At 43.4% G+C, this 20,729-nt stretch overlaps 1 protein-coding gene across 5 annotated transcripts; it reads right to left on the reverse strand.

Annotated features, from left to right (window-relative positions):
- Positions 1-386: 386 nt before the first annotated feature.
- Positions 387-20,556, reverse strand: LOC111649274 (death-inducer obliterator 1). Of its 5 annotated transcripts, none has more exons than XM_023399045.2 (17): positions 20,425-20,556; positions 18,805-18,898; positions 17,616-17,734; positions 16,206-17,328; positions 15,507-15,924; positions 14,490-14,861; positions 12,133-12,352; positions 8,646-9,195; positions 8,392-8,551; positions 8,111-8,227; positions 7,786-7,944; positions 7,289-7,451; positions 6,683-7,190; positions 6,322-6,469; positions 6,091-6,180; positions 5,781-5,976; positions 387-4,491 (listed from the first exon to the last, which is right to left on the reverse strand). In XM_023399045.2, the coding sequence occupies exons 3-17, from the start codon at positions 17,695-17,697 to the stop codon at positions 974-976; spliced, it is 7,824 nt and encodes a 2,607-aa protein (XP_023254813.1). In that variant the 5' UTR covers positions 17,698-17,734; positions 18,805-18,898; positions 20,425-20,556; the 3' UTR covers positions 387-973. The 5 variants fall into 5 exon arrangements, with proteins under 5 accessions (XP_023254813.1, XP_023254814.1, XP_023254812.1 ...); XM_023399046.2 differs by having other exon boundaries at positions 7,831-7,944; positions 16,206-17,352; XM_023399044.2 differs by having other exon boundaries at positions 16,206-17,352.
- Positions 20,557-20,729: the final 173 nt, after the last annotated feature.

Here is a 20,729-nt window from a genome sequence, read left to right on the forward strand (position 1 = left end):
ATCATCGTAGAAATTAAAAGTGAAGGATTGGGGGCGGCCCAGTGGCTCACTTGCTAGAGCGCGTACCATGCGCTAAGGCTGAATCCTAACTGCAGCAGCCTTGGGTCGAGCCCAGCCTGGGCCCTTTGCTGCATGTCACTTTGATAAATGTGGGTACAAAATCCAATTTAAATATGATCTATTATGCCAAAAAGCAGTTTGATATTTTGGAGACCGCAACAGCTTAAGACACAGATTTGCATTGGTATTGACCTATCTGTCTCTCATGTAATTCCTAATCAGTCGCAGTTACTCTATAACTGAACCTCAGTGTGAAAGCACATTACTATGGATTTAATGGAAGCTCTATGAAAGATTTAAGCAAAAACATGTATTACCACAAGATATATGTTGTCAAACTGGTTTAATTGGTTGATCTGAAACAAACTCAGGACATTTCATTAACGACCATTGATGGGGTGGATACTGTAGATAGTTGAAGCCTTTTAGGTCAAAGCTGCTCGACATATAAACACACATTTGTGTATAAACAGTGTTGCCTTTACTTTCACATTATCCATTTCAGATATATGGCTTTTATTTTCTCTACTTAGAAAAGTATGATTAAAAACATCAGTATATACACAAATATATTCATATTTACATATTGCAAATGGTGTGTTAATCAGTTGCATTATTCTTTTCTTTAAAAAAAGCTTTGAATGGAGGAACGTACATGTAATAGGACTAAGTGACCTACTTAATACATCTGGTAACAAGCAACTCAGATGGCCTTCAGTTTTCTGTTTTTCAAATGTGATTAAACAAACTTAGAAACCTTTATGTGACAAAGAATACAAACACTGTCAAACCTTTCTTCATAGTAGGAACACAAATGTGGAAATTTAACGAAATACTGCATTTACAGTGATGAGTTCAACTGGTGAAAGATGTAAGAGTCTCTTAACTGTAATGTAGTGTCCATGAACAGAGACTAGGACATGTTTTTGTCATTTTCTGCAGTTTTATCACTCTCCTTGGGTGTATCGTGTTTACTGTCCTTTCTCTCCTCTCTCTTTTCTCGGCTTCTGCTCCTGTCCCGACGATCTCTGTCCTTGTCCCGGTCTCTGTCCCTGTCCCTCTCTCGCTCCCTGTCCCTGTCTCTTTCTCTGTCCCTGTCCCTGTCCCTGCCCCGGTCTTTCCCACGGTCTCGATCACGGTCTCGCTCTCTGCTTCTGGATCTGTCCCGTCTTCTGTCACGCTCTCGATCACGTTCACGTTCTCGGTCACGGGTTCTCACTCTGTCGCGGTCGTAGTCCCTCCTGTCAGAGTCTCTTTCCCTGGGCCTGTCCCGTTCTCTCTCTCTGTCTCTCTCCCGGTCTCTCCTTTTGTCTGGCTCTTGATCCCTGTGTCGCTCCCCCTCCGTCTCCCTGTGCCTCTCACCCTCCCTCCCTCTGCTGCGTTCTCTTTCCCGGCTACGGTCTCGATCCCGGTCCCTTTCTCTGCTTCTGTCCCACTCTCGCTCTCGGCTCCATCGCTTTCCCTGTCCCCTGTCCCATAATGTCCTGCCAGCGTGGGGGATTTCCCGCTCTCTTTCCCTCCTGCGATCCTCAGACAGCTCTCTCTGTCTCTCTTCAGAGGGTTGCGAGGGACCAGGAGGATCCCTGTGCCCTCCTTCAAAGCGACTGAAGCGATCTCCACTGCGAGGTTCTGAGTCCTCTTGGGTGCTGCTGCTCCGCCGCCTCAGTTCAGGAGAGTGGCGGCGCCAGTGGTCATCCCTGTGCAGGTCTGGACTGTGGGCTCCTATGCGACTTGGAGGCCCTATGGGAGCCTCTTGAGGAGTTGGCAGTAGCGGCCCACTGTGACGAATAGGTCTAGCCTCATCTGAGTGCCTGTCGAAGCGGTACCGCTCTGATCCTCCAAAAGGCTGAGAAGGATGAGGTCTATTCTCCTGAGGCGGAGGCCCTCTGAGCTCGTCAAAAGATCCTCGGTGTGGCGGTGAGGAGTGTGGTCTGGAGCTCCCATACTGGTTATGCTGATTGAAGTGTTGTCCACTCATTTCCCCACTGACAGGTGGGCCTCTTCTATCCTCATACTGGTTGGGTGGAGGTCCCCGGTACGATGAACCAGGCAGGGGACCCTGATTGTCTTTAAAAATATGGAGCGAGTTTGGATTCTGATCCACATTTAGCTTGAAAGAGTTAGCAGTGTCTTTGTTATAGTGTTCTGCAGGGCCTCGAGGTTGGTCTACCATTGGGGGTTGGGAACCAAGGTCACCATACTGGGATGGAGGGGGGCCCCTAGGCCCTGGGAAGTGGGACGGAGGAGGAAGCCTGTTATCAAAGTGACCAGGAGGCGGGGCCGCGAAAGGTGGAGGGGGACCTCTGTTTGCAGGGAAATTAAAGGGGGGTGGTGGTGGACCCGTGAATCTTGGTGGAGGTAAGGTGTTCTGCCCTTCAAAAGTTGGAGGTAGGGGGAGGGCTGGAGGGGGGCCTTGCTGTCCAATGTGTTGAGGGGGAATGGAGGGATCAAACATTTGAGGAGGAGGGCCTCTCTGGGCCATTGGAGGGAATGGTGGCGGTGGTCCTCTGGGAGGCATGATATTCTGGGGAGGTGGTCCAGGAAGAGGCTGCTGCTGTGGTGGTGGCTGGGTGCCTGGCCACTGGTTCTGATAGGGAGGGTATCCAGCTGGAGGAGGGCCATATTGCTGACTGCTGTCAGCCTGCATGGGAGGAGCACGTACAATGGGAGGAACATGGATGGGCGGAGGGGGTCCCTGCATAGGAGGGGGCCCAGACAATGGAGGAAGACCTTGCATGGGTGGAGGCACAGACATTGGTGGAGGCCTCATTATCAGGTTTTGTCCCTGCATTGGATGGGGTGGAGGGAAGTTAGATGGAGGGGGAATGTCAGCTGGAGGTCTGTACTCACTGTCGAAGCCTGGCGCCGACATGTGATGCGACACGTGATGGGACTGAGTCTCAACCATTGTGCTCTGAGTGAGTACTGGGATTGTTGAAGTTACTGTGGAGGTTTTTTCAGGCTCTTTATAATAGCCTGTAGTTGGTGTATCTTGGCTATTCTCCTCATATTCTGAGTCTTCACCAACCTTTAAAATACTGGCAGCATTTGGCCAAATACTGTACTTGTCCATCTCTGTTTCTGCCTTGACTGGCTCAGCTTCCTCAGTTTTCACTTCTTTCTCATCCATGTAGTTGACCTCCATATCAGGTTCCACCTCCTCTCCTAATAAAGGAATTGACACCTCTGACTTGTCTGACTCCATGAAGGGTAGGGTCTCACCTTTCACTTCTTCTTGAGGCAGTGATGTCTCTGCATCTTGTGAGGAGTCTGGGAGTTCAGGAACATCAGGCGGCTGTAGCTCTGAAGGAAGAGTTGCATCTGCCAACACAGTAGATGTCTCCTCTTTCTCCTCCGGTTCATCAGTCGGTTTCCTGCCAGCCGAAGCCTGACGAGGATCCCTGCTCTGGCGAGGATCTCTCCTCTGGTTGATTAAGGGAGAAACCGATGAAGACTTTACCAGTTCCTCAACCTTTTTGCCAAGCTGCAGTAGTTGACTACTGGCCAAAAGGGATTTATTAGGCTGAGTTAAGAGTGTGTCTGGCAGTGCCAGTGAGGCACCAGGTGTCCCGGTGGATGACAGTGGCTGATCTCCCTGTTTCTGGAATGTCTGATCTCCGATCTGTTTCAGGCTCTCCAGGATCTTTTGTGGATCAGTTATACATTCAGTTGCAGCCTTAGCTTGACCTGGGACTAAAGTTTTGACCTCTTCAAAAATGGAGTCATCCTCTGGGTCATATGCCACATCATCAGCTTCACTTGCAACCACCTCAGGCTGCTTGGGGACTCCAGGTTTACTTACTATCTCAACAGGCTTCTTGGGCAGATTGTAGCCCCTACCGGGGTCATACTCTTCTTCTGGGTCATATGGTCGGTCATCTTCATCTTCCTCCACCGTTTTCTCTTTAGAAATCTGTGCAAACTGCTGCACAATGGGGTCTAGCATTGTAGGTGGTGGGACGGAGAGTTCCCCACCCTGATCAGATGGAGAGTTAACTTCGGAGTCATGCTTCTTCTTCCCAAAAAGAGTGTCGAGGATGGTCTGAAGAGGAGTGGCAGTTGCTGCAGAGGAAGCAACAGAACTGGATGAGGAGGGTGAGTCCTTGCCAGTGGTAGTGGATGTGGTTGGAGCTTTGACAGAGGACAGGATTGAACGGACTGAGGAGGCTGTCACAGTGCTGCTTGAAGTTTCAGAGGAGCTGGATGGAGGTGATCCTGGAGGAGTTGTGCTGAAGGGGATTTCTAGACTGTGCCGTGCGCTTCTTTCCGCTTTGACTGTGGAGGATGGCTTTGGAAGGCCAGTGTCATCAGCATCTTTGGTCTGAGTCTTGGACCGTTTCTCCTCGGTTTCCAGTGGACCACCAGCACGCTTTCTGTCCTTCTGGCATATCAACAACCCCAAGAGGAGGTTGGGACGAGCTGGTTCAAGCCCTGCAAGATGGACAAAACAACAATCTATCAACTGTCAGCAGATACAAGTTAACAAAAACGCACAAAAGACAAAGAAACCAGGTGAAATGAGAGCTTCTAAAAATTCTCCACATTACATATAGAAAGAACACATAGCACACAAGTTTTTATTCAATTAAACCAAAGTTCTTTCAACTCCAAAAACTATACTTTTATATGACAAAGGACAGCGGTAGTTAGTCAGTAGTTGTTAGCTTGTTTGTGAATTGAATTAATTCTCATTAAATTATAGAAGAAAAAAACATAATGACATTAGTAAATGAACAATTGTCAACAGCAGAACTGTGTTGGTTATTGAAGTGATTTGTAGATATTCAGCCAGATATGATGGAATAAAATCACTAAATCATTTTTCACTTCCTGCACCCTTAATTTGGCACAATAAAACTGCAATAAAGATTGGAACAGATGGTAAACTATAATCTTGTTCTGGTTGATCCAGAGTCAGGTGGATAAATGAATTCCTATTGATATTTGATTTGGGCTCATTACCGGTCTGTTCACAGGAACAAATGGCAAAGTCAAAAGATGTGTAATTCCATTTTTCTACAGTGACTCAGTCAATAAAGAAAAAGCCATCTCACCATCTAATATTCTTTTCTGAGGCACACTATGCAGTAGATATACTGATGTTTGAGTCCCTCTGAGATGGACAATCCTTTACTTACCACAGCTGCAATTGCCATGTGGTACTGTTGAATGTGTTGTACTATCTGGCTGCAAAGTTCACATCAAGTGCTGATTCTTCATTTAGGAGGATGAGTTTAAAACCACTGGTTTATTCCAGCGATGCAGCATGTTACCATATGAACAGCATCATGATATAAAGTGACTGACAAGTCAGCTCATAGCAATTTATTGATTACACATGTATTCAATTTTGTTTATATGGAGCCAAGACTTAAGAAACAACAGGCTGAAACTGGACTCAAATGGCACCAACCTGCGATGCAAACTTCCTTTATTAGAAATGTGTGATACAAAGTCAGATATACAGCAGAGAGCACAGCAGCTGTAACATGCACAGAGGTGTTTTCCAGGGGAGATTCAACAAGGAGTGTGAGTGCCCCCTACAGCACAAACCCATGAATCAACCAAGCTCTCATTTCAACTGGAGTCAAAAAAAACATGACACTAAATATACTCACCACATGTACAAAGACACAGCAACAACACAAATGAACAGGAATCCATTAAAACAAATACAATTACATACAGAGGTATATTTGTGTATCCCTGTAACTGCTTACCTGGCCCATCAAACGGTAATAGTTTGGAGGGTAACGGGTCCTTTGAGCCCAATGGGATGAGATAGAGGTCTTTGATGCGGCGGTTGTTGTTAGCCACCACACCAAATCGTTTCCTGCTGCTAAAGTAAGAGAAGAGAGAGACATATGCCACCTCCTCTTCCTCTGTGGCTGGGTGGAAACGGATCAGACACAGCTCCTGTGAGCGCAGGTTAAAAAAGAGACAGCAAAAAACAGTATGTAAGGAATGTAAGGCCTTTAAAAATTAAAATGTTCAGCACTTTTCTACAAGCTAATCTTAGCACAAACAAACCTTGGAGAGCGAAGTTTTCAGCTTCCCAACATAGTCCCACACTGTGTTTGGAGATATCCGTCCTCCAATGTGAATGGTGTCTGGCAAATCCTGAATAACGTTGACAAAACTATGAATGATGCTTTTACATATACACATTGACACAAGAGTTTTTCATTCATTAATGAATGAGGTTTGATATGGTGAATTACATTTGAACTTTTCCTCCTATAATTAGCAAAAACAACTAACCTCCTTCAGGTGTTCGAAGGATCCCGAGACCAGGTAAGCCTTGGTCACAAACTTGGCCACCGACTGCATGTTGATAAATCCTTTCCAAATCTTCTCTTGACCATGGAGGAAGATTGCAGTCTCGCCCTCAGGGGGAGGCTCAGATGTGCTGTAAAACCAAAATAATGTTCCTTTCAGAGAAAAGTCAAAGGCCAAACCTCAAGCCTGAACACAGTAATATACAGGGATTTTCTTAAAACAGCAAACAATGACCCTGCCCCATCATACTCACATTTAATCGTGTTTAAAAATAGAATTTTACGTGTATTCTCAATTTTATGACAGTATACAAAATATATTGCCATACACAAATATTAAGCACCTCGTTTTAGTTGATTTGGAGACGGCAACTGAAGATGGCGAAGCTGGGGGCATCGGCAGTGGTATCTTGGGTCCAACCTCCACTGGAGCAGTAACAGGAGCAGGGAGTGGTTCGGCTGTGTTATTGCTGGGCTTCTCTGGAGCAGTGTAGGTGACAGTTACGCCGGAGCTGTGCCTGGCCATGCGTGGGTCTCTACGGGTGATGGTGACAGAGGAAACAGTCGCGGCAACAGGTGCAGGGGCTTGGGCAGGAGGTACGAGCATGCTGAGGTCCTCCTGGTAAAGCTGCTGCGATTCGGGGGCATCTGTGTTGGACTGGTACGATGGAGGGACTGGGTGTTGGTAGGCTACAGAGTCTTGGTGCGGATAGGCTGCAGGGACCTGTGGTTGGACCACAGGAGAAACATCCCCTGACCTGGACGAATGCAGCTCCTGTCTGAGTGGTTTAGTTTCAGGCTTCTTGGTCAGTTTGGCTTTTTTAGCTGCTGGCTCATCTTCTGTCTTCTGGCCTAAAGGGCAAAATAAAATAAAAAAACACTGTTTTATAACAAATGTAATATCATTTAGTGGAGAATGCTCTCACATCATGTGTTAGCCTCTTATTTACCTGTGCATATTTTACACTTGAGGTCAAATAGATGAGTCCTGTGTTCAGATGTGGTGTCTTTGAGCATGCTACTGAAAATGTCTGGCATGCTGCTGCCACCGCTCCCTTCAACAGCAGAGGACTGAGCCGAAGCTGAAGGAGTGGAGCCAGACTCGTCTTGGTCCTGATGACACAGGAGAGAGGATCTCTGTCAAATATGAGATTAACTACAGCAGATGATAATCAATTTGCATTCATTATTTTTGATTCCTGTGCACAACTGTATTTTGTGTGAGGTAGTTGCAGGTTGGTTTACTACCAACCACTGATTAAGATAGAAAAAGCCTCAGAGAGAAAGAAATTGCCTTGAGGAACAGGACAGTCGGCAAGATAACCAACCACTGATATCTTGGCTACTGTCTTTACTTAGCCAGATTTCACAGTTTGTGCACCAAGACCCACATGCAAAGGTGAAAAGAAGTGTTAAAGCAAGAGAAGAACAGCGTGCCACCACTTACTGCAGCAGAGGCCATGCGAGAGGAAGTGGTGGCAGAAATACATACATCTGCATCAGATGTTGGTGGAGCGTCCTCCATATCCACACTATGAGAGCTAGAGTCATGTCTGTTGCCCAGTCTAGACTGCCCTGAATGGGCTCTTGTATTGGGAGACTGAGCCTAAGGGAGACAACCATACAATATTTAGCAATTTTGAGCATTGTATTCAACAGTATTCAAATAAAACAAACTAATTTTTTTAGTCCCCAATGTGGAGCTCTTTGAAGCTCATAACCTCATGATGTTGACTTGTGCTTGGTATGTAATTAAAGGCAGTAACATTTACCTCAGGAGCGTCAGGCTTCCTCCACTCAGATATTTCTTTGGAAAGCAATTCTTCAGCACTTAGTCTCACCAACCTGAAGGGACTAACCTCTCCCCCCACCACCCTGTAGAACAGGCCCTGAGACAAACATACCACACAGTTATTTAACATCTCCACATGAGGGAAATCAGGTAAAATCATTAGAGCTGCAGGCGTCACCGCCGCATACACAAAACTCAACAAAACTAATAAACACAAATCTAGATTTGTACTTGACTGCATGCACGTCTGTGTTGACTCACTTTGTTTTTCGGATCCTTCAGGTTGAACATGAGGGACCTGTATTTGTTCTTGTACTTGCTGTCAGTGCTAAGGCAGAGGTTAAACATTTCCTTCTCAATGGCAACTGCCAGCCTTCCCACCTCACTCTCAGTCATTTTCAGATCGTCACTGTCGCTCACCCTGGTGGTAAGAAATACAACAAAAATGAGTGTTCAGCCAAGAATTTACTGGATTCTAGAAGCAAAGGTTTCCTGAACCGTGGTGAGACACTCACCTCTTGTAAAGGATGTCTGTGAGCGAGCGGCGGATGTTCTGTCTCATCTGGTTGTTGGGTGGAGGTGGCATGGTGGACACAGGAGGCGCTGAAGCGGCTGGATGTGACGATCTGGAGGACGATGAGTGGTTGGAGGGAGCTGATGGAGACGATGGGACTCTTGAGGATGAAGAGGAGTGACTGTGGGATGGAGTGTCTTTTTGTTGTGGCTGCTTCTTAGGAATGGTGAAGTTAGACTTGGTGACTCGCAGTGCTCCTGTGACGTGGATCGGACCTGGAGGGAAGGGAGATGAGCCGGGTGGTGGGCCTGGTTTCTTGGACTTTGCTGCAGTTTTACTCGGAGGTGTCGCGGGTTTCTTGGATGCCTTTGAGCTGGAAGAATGAAGGGATGGCTTCTTGCCCTTGGGGGAAACCTTGGCTGCTTTAGTGGTCTGGGATTTCTTGTTTCCTTTGACTGGTGTCACCGATGCCGGGGAGGGTTTCTCAGAAGCCGGGGCTGGTTCCTTCTCTTTCTGCTCCTTCTCACTCAGCTTCTCTTCTTTGGGAGGAGCTGAAAATCAAAAATAAAAGCCGACAGTTTAAAATATGCAATCATTTACAATATCAGCAGATGTGACAGATCATCACTACATTTTATCACTTTGCATGTATAATTCAGAGACAATACTATGACTGAAAAGGATCATTTTGAAGTGACTCAATTCCACAGCTGATAAAACAACTCAAATCACAAAAGTTTAAGTGAAACAGTAAAATCTCTAATGAAACCCTCCTTCAATAGATCCAAAAATAGTTGACATTCAGTTACTTGTGCAGACATTGAACACACTGCAACCGACATTCTGAAATAAACACAAAGTTGACAACTGGGCAGATAAGTGGTCCCTCTTTATTTGAAGCAGTGACAGCAGATACACTGTGCTGGTTGTGCAGGTCCATCTGCGAAAAAAGTATTTTCTTCCCAAAAATCACTTGATGGCATGAACTTCAGGAAGCATACGAGTGCCTCATCATCATCATCATCATCAGCGAGCGTGATTCTCAGGACCCATGGATCCAGAAGAGAGGAAACCACTGCACTGGAGTCTTGTGCAAACTCCTAATGTGACCTTGGCATCAGAAGTTATGGAAATGACTACGAGGTTCTATCACTTGAATATGAGCGATAAACACCATTGACCAGTTTGCTAAAATGTAGTTTACCTCTCTTGTGTCACTGGCTACTAAGGCAGAAACAGTCTATAACACTGCCTCACAGAATGAGTCTAAAAACTACATCAAAATGCATTTTGGGAATAATTAAGTTGACGATTAACTGCTCACCCTAAAATTATACCTCTAAAATGTATTCATATCACAAGCTCAGCTACAAACACTATCACCAGCTGATAAAGGGATGAACTCTGACCTCAAAAGCAACCAGACCCAAGTCTTGTTAATGATTCTGTCATTTGAATAAATTATAAGTACACATAAAACATTTAACCATCAACATCTGCATTAAATGTATAGGTATTATGTCAACCAATTGCACCAAGACTAAAATGGCAATACACTTCCTACTTGTCTAACCTCTCTTCAAACTGTCACCTGCACATGCTGGTGCTTTATCTGTCCAAGTTACATGTTGAAGCTGCAATAGTTTGAGTGTTAACTCCACTTGAACACACAAAACTACACACACACACTAAATGGTATAAACCCAGATATTTTTGTTCAGAGCAACAGTACCGACACCCAATGCAACCAAAGTCAACCATTTTCTCAGGATGATAGGTTGTCACACCAATCAAAATATCATTCAGCAAAATATTGGCTATGATGAGCAAATCATTGGGCTATGGTTTCCTCAACAACAATCAGCGGTCATACTGATCTCCTGACCTGACAGGATGCATTCACATTACATTAGCATGCATTATCCTATCAATCAATATCCTGATGCCTTATAAATAGGTGAAAGAAAAATGAAAATGTCCACATTTCATTGCAATAAACGTTCCCATCAATATATAATCAAATCTCATCAGGTGCAAAATGTGTGTGAAAAACTTGAAGGTGGTTGTCCCTCTTCTGAATCTGTGTGCTCTGCCCTGGTCTTCAGCTTCCAACTTCGGCTGTGGCCTTCAATTCCACTGCATTATCTCCAGGTGGTCTGGTCTCTCCCTGCACTGAGGTCTGCCAGAGGTTTTCTTTTTCAGATGTCACCATCTTGGGGCTCTTGATGGTCACATCTCCGTTGCATGTGTAGATTAATCAGTTGTATATGCTGTTTGAGCTGAACTGGTCAGGATATCCTACAGCAAGCCAACACTGCTCACATAATCAATGGAGGCATCCAAAAAACTGTTATATCACCTTTTATTTTAAAGCCAGTTTCCCACGAGAAGGGATGCATCATATTCAATATGAATCAAAAACTTTGAAAAAAGTCAAGTTTGTTACCCACAAAATTAAGGGTAGGGAAAAAACCACAAAATTGAGCTTAACAGGTGATATCAGCTCAATATGAGCTATGTTAGCTTCATTGGTCCACATTAACACGGGGGAATTCTGAAACACCTACCTGCCAGAGAAAGAGAGGGAGGGACCTTTTTGTGGGACCAACAGCTGAGGTGATGAACCCAGGAAGTGGAGACTTGTACAGAAAACAGGTCATTTGAACTCACGCTCCAAACACACCTACAAGCACCATCCCATTCATCACAGCCACACAGTAAACCTCCTCGTACAGTTTCCTGAGAGATCTGCGTTTTGAGATTATTTCCCTCCTGTTATCTCTACCACTTGTTCCTTTATAGGTTTTCATCTGCAGCCCTGCATTTTAAGTATGAGGTATTCAAAAGTGGGACTCCAGCAATTTAGTATTGCACTTCAAAAAGTTTAGTCACAAGTCATATTAAGAAAGGAAAACTCAAATCAATGCAGTAAAGGCCGAGATACTTTTAGTCAACACTATCGGTCAAGATCCAAAAATGCTGGATCCTCCAAATCCCATAATGCATAAGCACTATTTGTTAGACCCTCTGTGCCTTTAAGTGCCCACATCTTTCAAACTACTGCCTCCAGTTTGCACTGCAGGCTTTCTGTTAAGAATTCAAAACTGAGATAACCCTGATGCCATCATCGGGGTTAGTTTTTCAGACTTTCCCAAGTAACCCTCCTTGACTAATAAAATTATTTTGATGTGTGCAATTTACAGAGTGCCACTTAAAATAAATGTTTTGGATTATTGAATACTTACCCAAAGCCAGATGACACTTACCTTTCCACAGCTGCCAACATTTCAGTGACTAACAAAACTTTTACATTAAACTCACAACACTTTGCAAGGCAGTCAAAAGTCTAGTGTACAGATGAGTTCATGTTCTTCCCCAAATGTACGGATCATCTCTAAGATATGTTAGCATGACAGGAACCACATTTATAATGGAAAAACAACAATGTGGTTTCAACAACAGCCCAAGACCTTCAAAGAGATACATACACTTTTTGTTTAACACTGTTGGTGATATGGGTGTAGTCTTTTCTGGTGTTACTGCAATGTAATTATGGTCGCTGGACCAGGATGCAGTGGCCGGCGGGGGCGGGTGTTCCTCAGCATGCTCGTCTTCATCATCCTCGTCTGGATCAGGACTGTGGTCCTCCTCGCTGTCGGATTCCTCTCGGGTCTTCTTCTGTGTCTTTTTCCCACCAGCAGCGCTCCTCTGGGTGGACGAAAAAAAACAAACAAAAAAAAAAAACACACATTCAGGTCTTTCAGTAACAACGCTCTTCAGAGTAGACTCCCTCTATAAAGTGTCAAATGCCAAGACAATCTACTGTTGGCAAACAAACTTAACTCTTACAGTCTTTGGTCTTCCTGCTCTCCCTGTCGTCACTTGTAACCACTGAACACAGTGTGCAGAGTACAACTAATGGCAAGGTCATTGATGGCATTTCTGCACTTACATTGCTTTACATGTAGCAGCTACTTTTCTGCAAACCTGGACATATTTCTATGAAAAATGTACTGCTTACTAAATTATTCTTGGCAGGTACATTTTACTAATCTGAGCTAGTGAGCCAAAAATTTAATTTTAGACACTGCCTTCAGGACTATGTATTATAAAGCAAGTTCAACGCTGTCAGGCGTTTTTAGCAGTAGTTCCAGTTTAAACCCTATGAGGATTGATTCCATGAACATTCATATCACTTGAAATGATGAAAGATATCAATTCATTTAGAATAAAATATCTCTTATTCTCTCAGTGTACATTATTGTTTTCTCACTCCCCTATGCCTTGAAAGTTCAACAACAAATAGCCAATAACTTCGAAAGCATACCATGAAGAACACAATATTAGAACTAGTGAGTCTTGTGGGGAATGTTTTCGTTTTAGAGGCAAAATAATGTTAATATTGGCAAGGCAGAGATACACAATGTGAGCACAAAGTAAATAAAATAGTAAAAACCATAAAAGCTAGAATACTGTGCAGTTATCATAAAGGCTGCTGTATACTGTTGATATTCTTAGAGATTACTTTATATCTTAGAGCAATGTTTAGTATGTATAAACATGAATCATACAGGACATTAGAAATGCAGATAGTGTGACTGCATAAACAAAACATTTTAAAATACATAATGAGTAGTTGGAGCATCAAAAGCCACATTCATTTAGATATATTTGTTGTTAAACTAAAAAAAAAGCTTATCACAATCGTTACGGTGCACAGAAAATCATTCACTTACACAACCCCATTTCCAGACAATCTCTAGACTTTTAACAATTGTCAGTTTACTGACTGACAGTTTGTGTTTGTCCACATCATGATCCGGTGGGAACGATGGCTCTATTGTTCCAGTGAGTTGACTAGTCAACAGTTGAGCCATTCACTCATTTTGACTAAAACCCCTGAAATCTGAAATCAATGGCCTCCCAGACTGGTTAACAAAGGAGCGTGGGTTAGTTGGGTTACATGGATTGAATGTTAGCTAGTCTGGTATTACCAAAACAATCCAATTTAGGTTGCTCACCTACTATATTTGCTTCTTCAGATAGGCACTTCAACATCAAAATATTTAATACCAGAAAGCAGCACCTGCAAGTTATCATTCTGTTTCAAAGTTGTTGTTGTTTTTTCTTTTTTAGAGTAACAGCATTTTACTCAACTCTGAACCAGTTTATTCCGGTCAAAATTGGACTTCTTGTAAAATGCAAAGGGTGCAGCCATAACAAGGAAATTTGACGCAACTAAAACCAATTTTAAAATGGTTTTCTTTTTATAATTTTTTGAAATCCCAGATCTGACTTTAATAAGATCATGTGTAGGTAACAATCATGACCTAAAATGTAATAATTGCTGCGCACACACGGATGTGTTTTCTCTAATGTTAATCAACAGTGAAACAAAAAGTCACAAAGATTCAGCTATTTCCGCATATATGTGTAAAATTGTAAATTATTATGTTTCAAGTCATTCAGAAACGGAAGAGTAAATTACCTGTCTTCAAAGGTCACACAACACAAGTATTCAATGTGACTGGATACTTGACACTGCTAAGCCCTGCTAATAATAGACCAACATTCAACAAACAATAAAATGCACTTAAGGAAATTATTTCTCTAATGTTGTCAAGACATAAGAATCTAAAAAATCAATTATGTTTTACGTTGACACAGATTGCTTGGCAGTTACATGATCTGCCTAAGAACTCAACTGCCATTACTGCACTCTCAACTGCTATTACTGATGTAACTTAAAAGGATGCTACAATGGCTACTTTGCACAACTTTTCCGCATTATACCAAAGTTATGAACATTCAGACAAAGGCCACTATTTCAGGTGGTCCAAGTTACCTTAGGTGTAGACTTGGTTTTCTGAGTCTTGGCCTTGTCCTTCTGCTTAGGCTCTTTGACATCAGTGATGGACTTCATGGCCGCAGCAGCGTGTCTCAGGATACAGTCGTTTCCACAGTACACAGAGTCTGGCTGGGCGTTATTCTCACAGCCAGGCCCGATACATTTAGGAAGAGAAGACTCCTCCTCAGCCTTCTGCCCGCTCTTCTCCTCTGGCACCCCCGCTGCTGGCGTCGTTTTCACCTCAACATTTGATGCCACCTTCTGCTCTGTGTCTGGTAGGGCTTTCTGCTCTGCTGTGGGTGTTGCCCTCTTCTCCACCACTGATGTCGCCTTCTGCTGTGCTTTTGGTACGGCTGTCTGCTGTATTGCCTGCTCCAGTTCAGTACACAATAAAATAAACAGCTAATGACGAGAAATGTCATTTTGTATCATGCTGTCACAATACCAGTATTCTGAATTTCATATTCATTTTATTGATAGCAACACTGATTTGTGAAAATGTGCACACCCTTTTTTTATTTTAGAGATGTTCTCAATGGGCTACTTTATGCTAACATCATGTCTTCAAACATTTGTTTCTGTGATACTGTCTACGACAGAGCAGGCCTGTGTTTGTTTGGGTCCTAATTTACATTTTCAGAAAATAAGAACACCACCCATGCAGAGGCAAAACACAATAACAGTTCGAGTAATGAGGCAATGTACTCTAATCACAGACTGGGGGATAAATAAATACAAATCACATTTCACACACATTGAAGCCCTTTTACAGTGACTGTGGTGAAATGGATTTTGATTTGGTTCAAGTATGAACTGTTTATACCATGAAATTAAATCATTCAGCATCGCTTCAGTCATTTTTAAATTTGGATCATTAGGACCAACACCTGACATGCAGAATGAAGTGCTGTATGACAGAACTATCTGCACCAACTCAGACAATGATTAAAGGCTCGACTCATAAAGACAACATTATTTAAAAAGCTTAAGTTGAGATCAGTTGCAGGGACCTACCGGCTGAAAGATCTTTATCTTCTTTTTCCCAGTTGGATTAGTGGCTTTCTCTATCCTGCCTTTGATGCCCAGATCCTCTGCTCCCTTCTCTTCAGGTCCAAGACCTGTGAAGGACAGAGGTGCTCCCACAGCCTGAGCAGCTGCTCCACTTGGGTTAGCTTTCTCGGCAGCTGCAGAAGAGGTCACAGCAGTGGCGGAAGAAGAAGTCTGAAGAGTAGCATCAGCTTTCGACCTCCCGACCTCTGTACTTGTAGAGAGGATAGATGTGGCGGGCCTGACCACCTGGTTTTTCTTAGCGGTGCAGTTGGGGCAAATGTAGTCCTCCCCATTTCTCTCCATCAGTCGGCCGCGGGCCTCTGTGATGCCCACACAGTCTCCATGGAACCACTCCTCACAACGGTCACAGCAGATCATGAACCTAGTGTGCACAAGACATTTGTACTGCCACTTTTCCAAAGCATGAAGCTCAACACAAACTTACTAGCTTCTAGCCACTAGCTTCTCTCATAATTTCAGACTTGATGAAAATGACAAAAAACAACTTTAGCAAAACAGTGGTTGTAGCTACTAGATGACATAAAGAAGAAATTATAATTAATTAAGATTATTTTACTCTTCTACATCATCATCATCTACATCTTTGAAGCAATCATAATAAATAATAGGCAATTAATAAAGCAACTACAGATGATAAAATACCTTTTGTTGTGTTTTTGGCGACAGATGCAATAAAGTGCATTGGGGTCATATCCTCCTTCATCTGACTCAATGGATGACGAGGAGGTTGAAGAGTCATTCTCGTCGTCGTCATCATCATCATCATCATCATCGTCGTCGTCATCGTCATCATCATCGTCGTGGTGGTGGTCCTCTTGCATCTGGGGCTTGCGAGTCTTTCCAGCAGCTTGGGTAGATTTAGGCTTAGTTTCCCTCTTGACAGGAATGGTGCTCTTGTTGGCAGGGGCAGGAGCTTTAACAGGGGTAGTGTTCTTATTGGCTGCCTTCTTTTTATTGACATATGTTCTTATTGGTCCACGTTTTACCACCAGTGCTCCAGGTGGCTTGTCTGAACTGTCTTCGTCACTCTCTTTCTCCGTTTCCACTTTGTCATTTTTATTTCCGTGTTCGTCTTTCTCCTCACCAACCTCCTTCTTCTCAGAGTCCTGCTCTGGCTGAGACTGTGCTGTGTTGGTAATCCCTACATCTTCAGGACTCGGATCACTCTTTTCATCTTTATTCTCCCCGTTGTTATCCTGTAACTGGTCTATCTTGGTAGCATCTCTGCTGTCCTCCTCATTCTCAGAGCTGCCCTCATCATTGACTGTCGCTCCGCCGCCTCCTCTGGTCTGTCTGCCACCTCGAGTTTTCCTTTGAGTCTGCTTCCTTGCACCACTTCTTGTCCTCCTCTCTGGGGAATCCACCTTGTCCTCCACAGCCTTGGTGTCAGCATTACCATCAAAGCTGGCCTCTGAGGCGGTCTCTGCATCAGTTGGGGTTTGGGAAGGAGGATCTCCACTCTCCAGGCTGGGAGGGGCACTCTTTCTTGACCCCCTTTTGGCAGTCAAGAGGAATTCCTCTAGTTTGTCTGTACGCTTAGACTGCCTGCCACTACGGCGTACAGGACAGCGGTTTTCAGAGCTGTTGGTTGCTGCCTCGACTGGCATTTCTCTCTTTGCAACGGTGGACCGACGGAAACCCCAAGTCTTCTTTACCTCACTGTTGCCCTTGGAAGATTTATCTGGCTCCTCTATAGTCTTTGTGGCCACATTCTCGCTTTCAGTTTGAAACAATTCGTGCTGCTCGCTATTCCCTGCTCCAACACCTGCGGACGGACAATCAAAGAACCCTGTAAGCAAACAATCATAGTATGCAATCACCAGAGTGCAACACAACAACACTGCAAAGAAACTACTGATTGTTTTGTCTAGCATACATATAAATGAATATGAAAATGATTGACTGCATTGGATTTGACCCCTACTTACCCTAGATTTTCACCAAAACTTTAAATCACCCAAATATCATTGAACTGACACCACAATTGTGCCCAGTATTAGAACAACATTCCCACCCATTACTCGTGAAGGAAAAGAAGCTCATCCAAGGTACCTTGAGAGCAGCTATCCATACGGTCCTGGCTCTTCTCTGGCTCAGAGGCTAGAGAGAGCTCAGGGCTCACATTCTCCTCCATAGATGATGGAGTCAATCGCTACTTTCAAACTGAATGTCTACAGTTAAGAGAAGAGCACAAGAGACCAGCTATGAATCACTCTTTTCACTTCATAATGTGAAAAATACTGAGGGCTTTTTATTCAGTAGCCAGTGCTGGGATTGCTCTATGTGTTACAAAATGTAGATATACTAGTTGCTTTTACATTCTCGCTCCAAAATAGTGTTGCAAATATAACACTAAAAGTGTATTTGCACCATACACTGCCCATAGAATTAGTGCTGTGTGGGTATTGAAATGTCGCCCGAAATTGAGTTTCCTGACACAAATACTACACATACATGTGTCTCAAAAACAAGTACAATGAGTACGAGTACAATGCGTCTGAAGGCATGATGTCTGGTATTGCTATAGCCTATTTCATATTTGTCAGCTTAATCAAAATCATTAAATTCTTGTTGTCTAAGAACAGGTTAGAAAAAGTATTTAGAAATGTTTACGTCTCTGAATGAAAATATAATAAAGCTGTGTACTTGGTCTTTAAACATGACACAGCCTCTTAGAAAGTGTAACATCGTATTGCATGCCTTCCATTTACCGTTCTGCCGTCTGTAAAAACTTGGAACTGGATTTCTGTTTTTTCTGAATTAGTGTAGAAGATTGCATTGAACAGCGCATTGCAATTATTGCAGTATTTTCCATGTGAAAGCGTGATGCTGACTGTGGCATGTTTCTCACAGAGGGAGTAACCGTAGCAACTTCTGTGTATAGCCACATCATATACACTCCCTGTGGAGTCTAATGCCACAATTTGGAGTTGTATAGTGAAAAAAACAGGTGGCAGAACATTAAAACAAACAGATTTTTTAACTTGAAAAATACACATTTTATGTTTGTCATGGCTAATAGTCAGGCAATGTCAGGCATTCGCAAGTCTAAAAGCAAAACTATTGTGGCACAACACAATTCAGAAATTGTGCATGTTCAGTTGATTGGTGAAGCTTTCTGGAAAGTCTTACTGCAAATAAGAATTAATGAAAATGTACTTCACTTAAGATTCTCCAAGGCCAAACTTACAATTCTTTAACCTAAAAGCACATTTTGAAAATTTATGAAAATAGTCTGTACCTGCAGTTCAGCAGAGATGGGTGGCAGAGAGCTTCTTCAAACTAAGCAAAGTCTTTGCAGCAGTAATCATCAGTCTTGGTTAAGGTTTAAGGATCTGCCAGTGCCAGAAAGGGAGGAAAACACAAGTTAGGATCAAAGCACACCGCATTTTATAGAAAGGCTAAGACGCAACAACAGTATGGATCAGTTAAGGTAATGAAAGTGATAAAAAATCTGGTTAGTTTTCTGGAAATTAAGGATGTTTACTAGCATATTTACCAATTCCCAGTGCTCAATTAAAATGTGAACTTTATAGAATCAACAAAAATACACCAAGCAATGTGCTGCAATGATGACTTTCTGGTGATAAAAGAACCTAATATGAGCAGGACAACTGCTTACTGTGCAAAACACATGATGGAACTGTTTGAATTTGTTCAGAATTCAGTGCAAGCAAGAAACCTCAATACTTGTACACATGTGTATTCAGTTACCAACATAACAATTACATCTGTTTTTCTACTCTTTTAAACTGATGCATTGATAAGCCTAGCACACTACACCGTGACCCCAGGGAAAGAATCCAACCAAAGACTGGAGGTGATTACAGCGGATTGCTCCAATAGTATGCCAGTGGTCACGACACCGTGCCACGTGAATCGGGGAGGAAAACTGTTGCCAAGAAAGGTGGGAGGGGCCCGGGGCGAAAATCAAATGCCAAACTAACGAACATTTACACATTCAGACGAGATGATGAAAAATCGTTTCTGATATGTGCTGATCACAGTATGTCATGCTCACACTGATGCTGTTTCTCACAGACGTATTGAGGTATAACGGTTGCTGTTCGACACGGAAAGAGGGAAGCTACACACGGCCGTAATGCGCATGATATAACTCTTAATTCAATATCACAACCACGCGTCGATATCACTCGTATCATCATCAAATCCCCTATGTATGGACAAAAAAGCCAAACAGCACCAAAGAGATCACACAACAAACTACGACATATTAAAAATACTTCATATCCACCACCGCTGATGATGGCCGCAAAGCCAACCTAACCACTGAAGAACAGCTAGCTTATTTACCGTTAGCTTACGTGATCCATACGCACAAAATGTGCAGAATTATTGACTCGGTACATTTGAAAACCCTGCGTATAACAATAATCACACATTTGCGTGTTTCAGTTATGTGTTATCGTAGTTTATCGTTTCCTTTCAAACCAAGGGACCAACCGTTGCAAAACGTGCACTTGTAGCTAGCCTCCTGGCTCACGCTATTAGCCACCACGAGCCTGGATGTGTTAGCGGCAGGATATACCTGTAGCAATTAGCTGTTCAGATAACTCAAAAACGATGAAGATGCAATAACTTAAAATGGATCTAAAAGAGACCTGTTGCAAGAAGCATGTCTAACTAACCAATTTGACTGAACAGAGTCTAATGGATCAGCGCAGTTTTACTGTAAACACGTTAACGTTTAAGCTAACGTCAGGCACATCATGATCAACCTCGCCTCGGATACCTGGAGTAGGACAAACCTAGCAGTATGACAAAAACTGAGACACGAACGAATCCCACAAAAAATTCAACGCGATACAACTTAAACATTAAATTGTTGCATTCTACCCACCTACGCGCTAGAAATACCGATGATATGCCCTCGCTCTTTCTTCGGTCAATCCTCCATTTTCCATTCCCGCTGGAGCTAACTGACTGCGGCAGATGGCTGACGGTTTACAGAATACACTCAGCGCCTGTACAGCGCCCCCACTGGATAGGAGGAATACTGAGCGAGCACAGGCAACAATGATGGGTTTGTTTGGCTCAGGCGTACACACACACACACACACACGCACACACACACACACACACACGCACACACACACACACGCACGCACGCACACGCACACACCCTTCTTAAATCTGTATTTAGTC

This window comes from Seriola lalandi, unplaced genomic scaffold, assembly GCF_002814215.2.
Source record: "Seriola lalandi dorsalis isolate HSWRI2012SDOR001 ecotype SW California unplaced genomic scaffold, Sedor1 jcf7180002050280, whole genome shotgun sequence".
Lineage (NCBI taxonomy): Eukaryota > Metazoa > Chordata > Actinopteri > Carangiformes > Carangidae > Seriola > Seriola lalandi.

Coding starts and splice junctions, on each gene's coding strand:
- LOC111649274 (XM_023399044.2), bottom strand. CDS start 17,697: ATGGAGGAGAATGTGAGCCCTGAGCTCTCTCTAGCCTCTGAGCCAGAG. Junction 7,945..8,110: donor GGAAGCCTGACGCTCCTGAG/GTAAATGTTACT, acceptor TGTCTCCCTTAG/GCTCAGTCTCCCAATACAAG. Junction 4,492..5,780: donor ATTACCGTTTGATGGGCCAG/GTAAGCAGTTAC, acceptor TCCATCTTGCAG/GGCTTGAACCAGCTCGTCCC.